The sequence below is a fragment of the Pezoporus wallicus genome, unplaced genomic scaffold (assembly GCF_028554395.1).
Source record: "Pezoporus wallicus isolate ANWC-B61680 ecotype Strahan unplaced genomic scaffold, APGP_CSIRO_Pwel_v1 contig_8488, whole genome shotgun sequence".
Classification (NCBI taxonomy): Eukaryota; Metazoa; Chordata; class Aves; order Psittaciformes; family Psittacidae; genus Pezoporus; species Pezoporus wallicus.
Genome location: NW_026641095.1, coordinates 240,166 through 252,420, shown reverse-complemented (window position 1 = coordinate 252,420; position 12,255 = coordinate 240,166). Strand labels below are relative to the sequence as shown.

The 12,255-nt window shown below is 48.4% G+C and overlaps 1 protein-coding gene across 3 annotated transcripts in view; it reads left to right on the top strand.

Moving 5' to 3' along the window:
* MAP3K3 (mitogen-activated protein kinase kinase kinase 3) overlaps positions 1-5,602 on the top strand; it is a 31,749-nt gene extending 26,147 nt beyond the window's left edge. For 2 of the 3 annotated variants that reach the window (XM_057421990.1, XM_057421988.1), the window contains exon 16: positions 836-5,345. In XM_057421990.1, coding sequence (XP_057277973.1) covers positions 836-1,064 — 229 coding nt within the window. In that variant the 3' untranslated portion in view covers positions 1,065-5,345. Of the gene's footprint in view, positions 1-835; positions 5,346-5,481 lie in introns of those variants that run through there. The other variant, XR_008973855.1, reaches the window with a different exon arrangement.
* The last annotated feature ends 6,653 nt before the right edge of the window (positions 5,603-12,255 follow it).

Here is a 12,255-nt window from a genome sequence, read left to right as displayed (position 1 = left end):
TGTGATCAAAAAGGACTGGGTATTAGATCTTCACTAACTGCTTTTGCTTAATCTGTGGCCTGGAGGAAGCAATTAGTCCTGAAACCCTTCCCTGTGGAATATTGGCATCCCACTTGTTTCAGAGAGGTGGCTCAGCTGCGTCCATCCCCATCATCTCCTCCTTGCCTTGAAGTAGCCTGCAGAGCTTCATTAACTGTAGGAGTTTTGCCTTAATGTAATAATGCGTGTGCCCCAGCATGGTTTAACTTGCTGCCTACCCACTTTGGAGCCGTTACGACTTTACTTTTTGACTGCCTACGGTGGTTGGTTTCCTCTGAAGTGGAGATATTGGGGCATTCTGAGGCTGTGCACTGAAAAGGGATTTGACTTTTGGGGATCAACCAGCTGGGATTCACTGGAGCTTGGTTAAAAAGTGTGGGTTTACCTTAGACCAAGTGCCTTAGAGAAGTACCAGGGGCAGCAACACCTAAATACCACTGAGGTCAAACAGCACCTTGAGGGACATCACTTGTGCACCTCGTGTCCTCTGTTGTTAATGCAGATGTTTGCTGAGAGGAGAGTTTGAGCTGAAGGTAGCTGGACAGATGGCACTGAATGGTTCTTGGTGCAGTGAGGAACCAGCCTCCCTGTCTCAGCACTTCACTGCTGAGCTGACAGTAAGAAAAGCAGCAACCTTGGTAGGTCTGGCTCTGTGCCCACGTGGGGTTTGTTGAACACAAAGCCATCTTCTAGCTGGTTTCAGAGCAGACCTGGCCCTTGCTGTTCACTGCTCAGCCGTTCCGTGTGTTCTTGTGTGTCAATCCTTGCTTCTTGTTTTCCTTTCCTGCTTTTCCAGGAGCCTGGGCTGTACTGTTGTGGAAATGCTGACAGAGAAACCACCCTGGGCAGAGTACGAAGCCATGGCAGCCATCTTCAAAATCGCCACCCAACCCACCAACCCCCAGCTCCCTTCCCACATATCAGAACATTGCCGGGACTTTCTAAAGCAGATCTTTGTGGAAGCCAGGCACAGACCCTCTGCTGAAGAGCTGCTCAGACATCAGTTTGCACAGCTCCAGTACTGAATTACCTCCCTCGCTAGCAGCTCCTGCTGGGCTCTCCATGCCCCGTCTGGTCTAGTTGCAACTGCCCATTGTGGTGCTGCATCTTCCAAATGCCAACTCAGCTGGCCTAGTCCTTTGGGGAAGTTTATGCCAAGGAACCTAGGGTCTGCTCTTGTGCCTGATACCTTTGTTTGCTGGACTGATGTTTGTTCTACTGCCAGCGGTCGAAACAGAGCTGCATTTTTGCCCTAGTTACCTTGATGTGAAATTGCAGCTGGCTGCATGTTCTCTGCAGGCCCAGGAATGGGAAGTGTCTCACTGGTTGAACGGAGAAGAAAGCTGAACCAAAGTGGGAACTGGAAGAGCTATGCTCTTCAGAAGAGAAACGTGCAACAGCCATCCAGACCAGCTCTCTACGTGTGGGTCACTGTTCTCCAGACTTGCTAGGGCTTTAGAGGCATCTCTAGGACATGACTCCAGCAAAAAGCCATGTGTCATTGAGCGTGCGCTCGCTATATAATGATCTATTTTTCTTCTGAAGTATTCAGCATCTGAAGGTGTTCAGAAAATACTGATTCAAAAGTATGTGAATAGTGTTATTTTATAATGAAACCGTGGATTTGGGGGTAGGGGTGAGGGAGGTCTTTCTAGCTCAATGGCAGGATAATCAGCAACGTTTCAGCAGAATGCAATCACTCCAGGCCCTGAGATAAGGGCTCTGCCACTGATGTTAGAAAATCCAGAGCTTGATTTCCAAGGCTCAGTCTGTGCTAGCATTAAGACAGTGTCAGTTTGTGTCCTCAGAGCCAACGAATCTGTGCTCCTGCTTCATCTCCCTTGGACTGCTGGGTCCAAACAAACCCTTCTGGAAGGGAGTTCTATGGAACAGCTTTCTGTCACACCTATCTTTTGGGCTGGTAGCTTCTTACCATCCTTTAAACCAAAGAGAGCTCATCTGGTGCCCAGGAATTTACTTCAGGAAGAGCCTATGTGTTTCTTTGAGGTCCTGGCCTCATAGAAATTTGAGATTTTTATGGGGAGGAGATGGAGCTGGACACTAGGTTTACCTGTGCACAGTAAGTTAGAATCAAGCTCAACCCTTCAGTGTGTGTGCTTTGTTTTACAGATGTGCAAGTGTTCCTTTAAGATTGCCATAAAACGTTACAGCCCTATTTCGAGAAGCTTTTAAATCTAACAGTGAACAGGAGAGAGCATTGGCAACGCTAGAATATTGCTATAATTAACTGGAGAACCCACACAGGTACCAAGTGAAAGGTACCGAATCTCTGGAGTTCCCAGTGGCTCACTGACCTTCAATACTCTGTTGATTTGGGCACTAATAATCCTTATTTCACTCCTAAAAGACCAGCACTCCTGGGGATTCCTGGAGTAATTAGAAGTTATCTGTGTGAAAGGAAACGAAGGAAACGTGGTATTAGCAAAAATACTGATTTATAGAGCATTACTGAAGGGGTTCTGCTCTTGGTTTGGAAACCATATTAAGGCTCCACATAACCTCCACTCCTCCCCCATAAAAACTTGAAAACTGCTTTCCTAATGCAGTAAAATGAACAGGTTATAGGTGAATACTGGTAGTAAGATAAGGCAAGTTTTAATGAAACCTTGACCACATGAGAAAGACTGGATTGAATTCAAAGGTGGGGGGGAAAGAACCTTAAAAATGCCAAATAACCAAAACTCCCTGAAAGGGTTTAACAACCTGAAGTGGTTTTTGTGTGCCAAACTCAGAGCAATGTGTACTCAGTTGTTGCTTTCACTTTGAGGCTCTCCTGCACTACTACAAGGATGCACTGTGTAGGTTGTAGGCACTTAAGGGGGATGCCTTTTAGGAAAGCTCTTGTTCCATAATTTATTAATTCTAGTGAGGGCACTTCTATTCATCTGTTCCAAAGCTGGAGCTTGACTCCACCTTGTCAAAAGACATGGCTGACTTATAGCCTGCACTTCACTGTCGCTCACATCCAAGGGAAGCAAGGGCACGACGCTGCTACTCTGTGACAGGGAGCTTTTTACACCACTTTGCTGGGGGATAAATGGCTGCCTGTGTTGCAGAGGAATGTGAGATTATTCCTGTAGTCTGGATGAGAGGAATAGGGGAGGCAGCGCTCTTCAAGCCTTGCAGCTGGCACCTACATATACCAAAGATTGGAATTCATCCCACTTCACCCTGCAGACGTACAACAGCGATCAGGAGTGTAGTGATGCTGCCTGCACAGGTTCCTCTCTCCCCTTGGCTCGGCCTCACCAAATTGAGACCTTCTTCCATGGTCTTTCCCTTGCTGTCCCACACATTGTGTTCTGTGAGAGAATGGGGCATGAGGAAATGGTGTCACTTTTAATGTTTCAAAGCAACTAAATCCTCAGGATCTGTTGTGGCTTTTACCTCATACACGTCATGGAAGGCTGTTCCAGAGCAGAGCAAAGAGCATCCTGGGCTGATGGGCTCAGTCCTCTCCCCACCAGAGCATCTGGTCCTTCCCACCACCTATGCTGAAATGTGCCTACTCCGTATACACTTGTGTTCCAGTGTGTAGTAATGAAAGCAAATAGCAGTTGTACAGTGACAGAGAACATGGGGTGCCAGCTTGGACTTCCTGTATCCCAGCACCTGACCCAATGCCATCTCTTCGGCACAGGAACAAGCCAAAGCATTACTTCTATGGTTGGAGATGCACTTTTATGAATGTAGTTTCTATCGCTCTTTTTTTAGCTCTTTTTACATCATGTAAACGGTGATGCCTCATACTTTTTTGGTTTATTTATATGGTAAAAGATCATATTTGGTGATTTTTATATATAGCGACTGTTACGGGGCGGGGGGGGAGGAGGGGAAATACGTTTTGACTCCTTTATGAACTTACAAAGGAAAAAAAGCAGCTGGTTTTGCAGAGAATTTGCTGATGGTTTAGAACAGGTAAAGCCAAGCCAAAATGCCACCGTTGTTTCCTCACAGCCTCCTGGGGATGGGAAAGATCTGGACTCCAAAGTCTGTTGCTTGAGACCAACACTTACACATGGCCCAGGCAGCAAAAGCATTTGAAGTGGACATAAATGTAATGACACCTCTGGTTTGAATTGCATCCGACCTCTTTATCCTGGCAGAATGGGATGAAAAGCTGGGAACAACCTCATTTAGGGGAGTGCCAGGCTGACCCTGAGCTGGTGTTTCCATTTAGTGCCATGGAGGCCTTGGCAGTGCTGGGGTAAAGGCTGGGCTTGATGACCTTACAGGTCTTTTCCAACCAAGTTGATTCTGTTGCAGGTGTCGTGCTGTGCTTTGTGCTGTTGCTTCCAGGGAGGGGTATATTGAGCAGTGAATCCTGGATGGAAGGGGCTGCAGAAATGGGGAATATTCTGCTTGAAGATGAATATCTTGGAGGAGTCCCATTATCCTGAGACAGTTGGAACTGAGCAGGAAGATGTCTGAGATTGCCATCAAAAAGGAACCTGGGGGAATGGGGGATTTGCTTCTCCCCGAGTTGTTAGGAAACAAACTGTTGGCATTTTGGTCTCGGTGTGACGATTCTGAGCATTCCAGGTTATTTGCTTGTTCTCCAGTAAATGCAGCCTTTGCCTATTCTAGTGGCAGCAATTTGGATTATTCTTTTCCCATTTTTGGAGTAGTTTCCCAAAGGACTTGATGCTCCAAACAAACAGCTCCCATTGCCATTAATAACCAAAACAAATGGACCAAGAGGGAGATTGGTACCTGCTCAGGTGACACATGGGATTCCCAAGTGCCCAAAGAGCCAGGATAACATGGGAATCTTCAATAAACCCACCCATCCCTGCTGTACACGCTGATCCTGGCAGGCAAAGGCCAGATCCAGGAGGCTGAATAAGATCCCAGGGACTGGTGCTTAGGTTAATAGCTGCTGCATGGGAAGGTTTTCTCTCTTTGGATACAGCCCTGTGGTACCTGCCCTTGGAGCTGGGAGCATTCAGTCTGTCTTTAATTGTCAACCTAAAATAGTTGTCCTCTGTGGTTTAATGGTGTTTGGGCTTCAGGTCTTCAAACCCCAGCCTTGTTCGGGAGCAGATCTCACTGAGCAGCTCTGATTTCTCAGTTAGGAAAGGTAAATGTGCCTGGGGGGCAGTCCAGAAAGGGAGAAAGGGACTTTATTACCTGTCTGACATAGGGTGGAGCAGGGAGAACTGCTTTAACCTGGATTGTGCAGAAGACCTTGAACCAGTAATCTATATGTACCGACCGGGGGCTTGCAGTGCAAAGCCAGGCCAATGTATCATGTTATTTACAATAAAATTATCATTTATATGAAAGCCTTTGTTTGGTGGTGGTTTGCACACAGTGTCTCTTATTTCCTGTGCAAGTGGTGCCTCAGGATAAAGTTAATAAGACAACTTGTTTTCCTTCTAACTAAGGACCTGAACTGATGGAAGGTGTTGTTCCTTTCAGGTATTTATTCTTTGGGACAACTGGAGCAGTGTCCTGTCAGTGAGGTGTTGCTTCCTGGATCAGGTAAGCACGTGTGTCCTCTACAAGGCTGCCTCTGAGGTAGGTGACATTCAGCCTTGCAGGAGAGGAACTGGGCTGCTTTTTTGGCTCTTCATGTGGAGATCATAGAATCATTTAGATCAGAAAAGACCTTTGAGATCACTGAGTGCATTTAAGATCATTGATCATCTCAGTCTCCTCTCTGGCACGCTAAAGCCATTCCCCCTTGTCCTGTCATATCATATCATGAGCTCCCTTCCAGAAAGGGAGAAGTGGATGGTCTTGCACTGAGTGTACCAAAGATGTGGGACAGGATGAGCTCTGCTGTCCCAGACTGGCAAGAGGTAACCACATTTCCAAGTATTTTCAGGCTGCATTTCTTTTTTCCAGCAGCACTATCTTAGGAAAGGACTGAAATAGTGCTGCTTTAAATTCATCTACCTCACTTGCTGAAATGCTCATTTTTCCCTTGTGCAGGTCCTAGCCTTGCTGTCACTTCAGCAGTGGTTTGAATGCCACCGTGGTCCCTCGAGATGCTGTCCCATGGGTCCTAATCACAGCCTTCCCTCTGCTCGCCTTTCCCAGGCCATGGTAGAGCTCGTTGCTATGTTGATTAAACACTGACGTGTTTGTAAGTGTAAAATGTGCTCAAATGAGAAGAAATGGGTTAACAACCTGATGCAATAGAGCCCCCTCCCTGCTCATGAAGTGAGCAGATGCATCGTGCTTGTGGGCTGGTCCAGAGCAGATGAGAACCAGACAAGTGAACTTGTCCTAGAACACAAGTGGCTTGTGGAAGCAGAAATAACCACCTCCTGCTGCTTCCTGCCACCCTCTGTGAGTGTTAGAACCTGACAACCCTGCCTTTGCTGAAGGAGGAACTTGGAAGTTGCCTTCACTTGAGGAGGTGCTTCCCAAAGCTGATGCCTTCATTCTCCTTTCCGCTCTGTATGTTCAGTGCTTAACATTTGCGTTATGAACACAAGGTTCACACCTTAGGCTTGCAGCATGGCATGTTTGCCCCTGGTCTCCCCTCCTACTCACACCCCTCTAAAGTCGATAGCTCTATAGTGACTCTGCTTTCCACAAGTGTGTATTCCTTGCTTGAATCTTTACCATACCTGGCTATAGGTGGTGGCTGGGAGAGAAGAACATCTGGAGGCTTGGGTTGAAGGTTGATCAGCCACAAAGCACTGACCAACACACAGAAAAATGCAGCTAAAAACCTCTTGTGCCTTTCCTGATTGCTGGGGATGCGTGTTCTGTGCATAGTGTGGCCCAGGGCAAGGTGACACGAGGTCCATTTCCTCTGTACATCCACTTCTGAAGCAAATAGTTTCAAGTCTCTATAGGGGTTGGCTAACACTACACTGCTGTGGCTCGAGGAGAGTGAAGTCTAAACTAGGAACGGTGTCTTCTGGATTTGGTAGTGCCTGGGTGTGGGTGTATTGCATTATATCCAGGAAATGCTGGCACGGTGAGCTGTCCTGCCACTTGTTCTGCTGTTGATCTCTGCCTGGTGCTCTGTATCTTGGCCAGAACTGGACATCTGCACGGTATGGATGTAGATGGATTCTTACTGATTTATTGTTTTCCAGTTATTCCATAAATCTGCTGGCTTGAGTTTCCAGGCTCTGGGAAATGTCCTTTCCTGAGCTCAAAGGCAGGTTGGTAACAGAAGCCTCATGCTTGTATGGGAATGCAAAGGGTTGTGGTGGTTGTTCATTGCTCATCAGTTGTGTTGTCTCTTCAGCGGTAAAACCAGGTCTGCTCGTTGGAGGTGCAGGCAGCTGTGAGCCATTTTCTGTGTTTCATGTTAAGGGAACAGCCCTTGTGCTGCTATTAAAGCTGCTGCTCTTGAGCTCTCGCTGCGGCGCCCTGGAGCCCAGAGAGCTGTAGCATCCTCTGCTTTGCCTCCTGCTTCTCTGCTGAGGATATGTCCCTGTGGAGCTGCTGCACTGCTTTGCTGTGCTGGAGCAGCACAGAGAAGCCCCAGCAAGGAGCAGCTCATGACTTGAAAGGAAGCTTAAGACACAGAATCATAGAAGGGGTTGGATTGGAAGGGACCTTAAAGACCATCCAGTTCCACCCCAGACACAACAGGGACGTGGAGCTATTGGAGCGAGGCCAGAGGAGGCCACGGAGCTGCTGTGAGGGCTGGAGCAGCTCTGCTCTGGAGCCAGGCTGAGAGAGCTGGGCTGGGGCAGCCTGGAGAACAGAAGGCTCCTGAAGGGGAGACCTGAGAGCAGCTCCAGTGCTCTAGGTGAGTGTTGCAGTGACTGTGCCTGCTCAGAGACAGGGGGGTTGCAACGGGTGGGAGGCATTCAGAAAGGAGGGTTCCAGTCCCAGGGGCATGAAACCAGCTCTCATCATAAATCAGCTGGATTTAGCTACACGTTTGGGACATAGAGACAATGCTTTGGCCTTTCTTTTATTCTGTTTTAATCTGTCTTACAGAAACCTCCCATTGGGAGCCGTTTGAGGCTGTGTGCAGAGCCTGGCGTGTGAATCAGGGCAGCAGGGGTTGGCTCCTTTGTGTGCAGCAGCCCCTGTGAGGTGTAGCTGTACTGAACGCCTCTGGCCCTGTGTGAATCTGCTGCTCACCAGATTCTCTTCCCTCCCCTCAGCGGTGGTGCCTGGCTCAGGTCACCACAGAATCAGAAACCAATAGAGCAGGCTGAGGATCTCAAACCCTGTGCTCACACACATCCTCCTTCCACTGCTGCCACGTCAGGGAGAGATGGCTGTGCCCCTGTGGGAACGGGATAGGTAGAGAATGGTGTACTACTGCTTCTGGTAGCTCTAGAGATGTACTAATGTACTACTACTAGTAGTTCTAGCAGCTCTAGAGATGTACTAGTGCACTACTAGTTCTGGCAGCTCTAGAGATGTACTAATGTACTACTACTACTAGTAGCTCTAGAGATGTACTAGTGCACTACTAGTTCTAGTAGCTCTAGAGCTGTACTAGTGCACTACTAGTTCTAATAGCTCTAGAGATGTACTAGTGCACTACTAGTTCTAGTAGCTCTAGAGATGTACTAGTGTACTACTAACACTAGTAGTACTAGAGATGTACTAGTGCACTACTAGTTCTAGCAGCTCTAGAGATGTACTAGTGTACTACTAGTTCTAGCAGCTCTAGAGATGTACTAATGTACTACTAGTTCTAGCAGCTCTAGAGATGTACTAGTGCACTACTAGTTCTAGCAGCTCTAGAGAAGTGCTAATGCACTACTAGTTCTAGTAGCTCTAAGATGTACTAGTGTACTACTAGCACTAGTAGTACTATGGATGTACTAGTGTACTACTAGCTCTAGCAGCTCTAGAGATGTACTAGTGTACTACTAGTTCTAGCAGCTCTAGAGATGTACTAGTGCACTACTAGTTCTAGCAGCTCTAGAGAAGTGCTAATGCACTACTAGTTCTAGCAGCTCTAAGATGTACTAGTGTACTACTAGCACTAGTAGTACTATGGATGTACTAGTGTACTACTAGCTCTAGCAGCTCTACAGATGTGCTAATGCACTACTAGCTCTAGCAGCTCTAGGGATGTACTAGTGTACTACTAGTTCTAGCAGCTCTAAGATGTACTAGGGTACTACTAGCACTAGTAGTACTATGGATGTACTAGTGTACTACTAGCTCTAGCAGCTCTACAGATGTGCTAATGCACTACTAGCTCTAGCAGCTCTAGGGATGTACTAATGTACTACTAGCTCTAGCAGCTCTACAGATGTACTAATGCACTACTAGCTCTAGCAGCTGTAGGGATGTTGTAATGTACTACTAGCTCTAGCAGCTCTACAGATGTGCTAATGCACTACTAGCTCTAGCAGCACTAGGGATGTACTAATGTACTACTAGCTCTAGCAGCTCTAGAGATGTACTAGTGTACTACTAGTTCTAGCAGCTCTAAGATGTACTAGTGTACTACTAGCACTAGTAGTACTATGGATGTACTAGTGTACTACTAGCTCTGCAGCTCTACAGATGTGCTAATGCACTACTAGCTCTAGCAGCTCTAGGAATGTACTAATGTACTACTAGCTCTAGCAGCTCTACAGATGTACTAATGCACTACTAGCTCTAGCAGCTGTAGGGATGTTGTAATGTACTACTACCTCTAGCAGCTCTACAGATGTACTAATGCACTACTAGCTCTAGCAGCTCTAGGGATGTGCTAATGCACTACTAGCTCTAGCAGCTCTAGGGATGTGCTAATGCACTACTAGCTCTAGCAGCTCTAGGGAATGTGCTAATGCACTACTAGCTCTGGCAGCTGTAGGGATGTTGTAATGTACTACCAGCTCTAGCAGCTCTACAGATGTGCTAATGCACTACTAGCTCTAGCAGCTCTAGGGATGTTGTAATGTACTACTAGCTCTAGCAGCTCTAGGGATGTACTAATGCACTACTAGCTCTAGCAGCACTAGGGATGTACTAATGTACTACTAGCTCTAGCAGCTCTAGAGATGTACTAGTGTACTACTAGTTCTAGCAGCTCTAAGATGTACTAGTGTACTACTAGCACTAGTAGTACTATGGATGTACTAGTGTACTACTAGCTCTAGCAGCTCTACAGATGTGCTAATGCACTACTAGCTCTAGCAGCTCTAGGAATGTACTAATGTACTACTAGCTCTAGCAGCTCTACAGATGTACTAATGCACTACTAGCTCTAGCAGCTGTAGGGATGTTGTAATGTACTACTACCTCTAGCAGCTCTACAGATGTACTAATGCACTACTAGCTCTAGCAGCTCTAGGGATGTGCTAATGCACTACTAGCTCTAGCAGCTCTAGGGATGTGCTAATGCACTACTAGCTCTAGCAGCTCTAGGGAATGTGCTAATGCACTACTAGCTCTGGCAGCTGTAGGGATGTTGTAATGTACTACCAGCTCTAGCAGCTCTACAGATGTGCTAATGCACTACTAGCTCTAGCAGCTCTAGGGATGTTGTAATGTACTACTAGCTCTAGCAGCTCTAGGGATGTACTAATGCACTACTAGCTCTGGCAGCCCTAGAGATGTACTAGTGCACTACTAGCACTAGTAGTACTAGAGTGCTACTGTCTCTAGACACAGTTCCGAATGCTGGGGAGGAAAGGACTGAACCAGACCCTTGTTGTTGTTCTTGCTTAAAGAAGGTTTTGTCCCCCCCCCAAAGTGCCCTGGTGCAGTTCAACCCGCCCTGGACCTGGGGGCCCCGCTCTGCAGGCAAGAGCAGCAGGCAGGCGAGGCGAGGGATGGGGAAGTGAGGCCAGCAAGGAACAGGAAGCGAAACCCAGGAGCCTGCTTTCGTTTTCTAGGGCAACCTTCGGCAGGAAGAGGCCGCAACGCGCCCAGCACCACCGAGCAGCGGGTCCTGGTTCATCCCAGCAGTGATGCGGTGATGGGCAGGAAGCAGCGTCTGTCACCGTGTCAGCTGCGCCTTGATGTGAGGAGCAGCACCTGCACCACGGGGACAGCCAAAGCTCTTGGTGAGGCTGGAGCTCAGGGAGCCTTGCCAGGCTCTGTGTGTGCGGTCCCTGCTGGGCTCACGGTCCTGGCCTCTTAAAGGAGATGAAATTTATCCACCATGAGGGACATGGGGCTCCTGGGGTCACCCAATGAGTCTCTGAGCCCCAGGGGACTTGTGGCCTGGGTTAAGAATGTCTCTGTGTACCCTCAGTTCCTCCTGGGCTCCTCTGGACCATCCGTATCCAGCCGGTTCTCTCTTTGCTCCTGGTTTTGTGGCTGGTTCTGGATTCTCTCCATCAGTGGGAGCTGATGTTATCGGCTGGTGAAGGAATAGAGGCTCTTGCTGTGATGCCGAAGGCTCTGGGGGCTCTGAAAAGCCCGATTCTTGTAGCATGTGAAAGATGAGGGGTTCCTTGAATGCCTGCTCCCCCAGGCAAGGCTTACACATCGTGTGGAGGAAGGCGGTAAATACAGACCTGTTGGAGACGGTCCAGAGGGACGGGCTTCATCCAGACCAGAGCTCATCTTGCACCAGTCAGCCCAGAGGGAATGGAGGCAGTGTCTGCTTGCAGAGGCTGGGCCCATTGATATTGATATTGGGAGAGAGCCACAAAATGTGTGCAGGGCAGAGGGGTGGATCTAGTTCATGGGATGGAGAATTCCCTTTGGGAGTGGTCCGGGCTCCATGTGGAAGCTGCTGTGCAGGTTGAAACCAGACTTCATCCCCAAAGGACCGCTCTGCCTCCATCCTCACACTGCACACACGTACCCAGGAATACCTGTTGATCCCGCATGGACAGAGGCTCTGTCCCCAGTCCCGGGGCAGTAAGAGGCAGCCCGCAGCACTGTTCCCAGCTCCCCAGCCCCCGGAACACAGGACAAGGCAGAGCAGGCTCAGAAACCTTGTATTACAAAAATAAGAGAGCGCCTGGCGCAGGAGATAAAAAAGGACGGAGAGAGAAACAGTCGCAGGGCAACATCCTTAAGGCTGAACATTCCCAGCTGAACTGAGCTGATGTAAACCAAGGACCCTCCTTAGCCAGAGCCCCAGCAAGGCAGGATTGGTGTGGCAGGAGCTGGGAGCTCTGCTCTGACTTAGAGGATGGGTTAAGGCCCCTCCAAGATCATCTCTTTATCCATGGTGGCAAACCTGAAATGCCTGTGCAGGGCTGGGCATCCGCTCTAGTCTCCAGAGTTGGGGCTTGGAGGCTGTCCCCTGGTCACCTCTGCCCCTGTGGCCTATAGGACCCCTCTATACATCCTCCAAGAGGG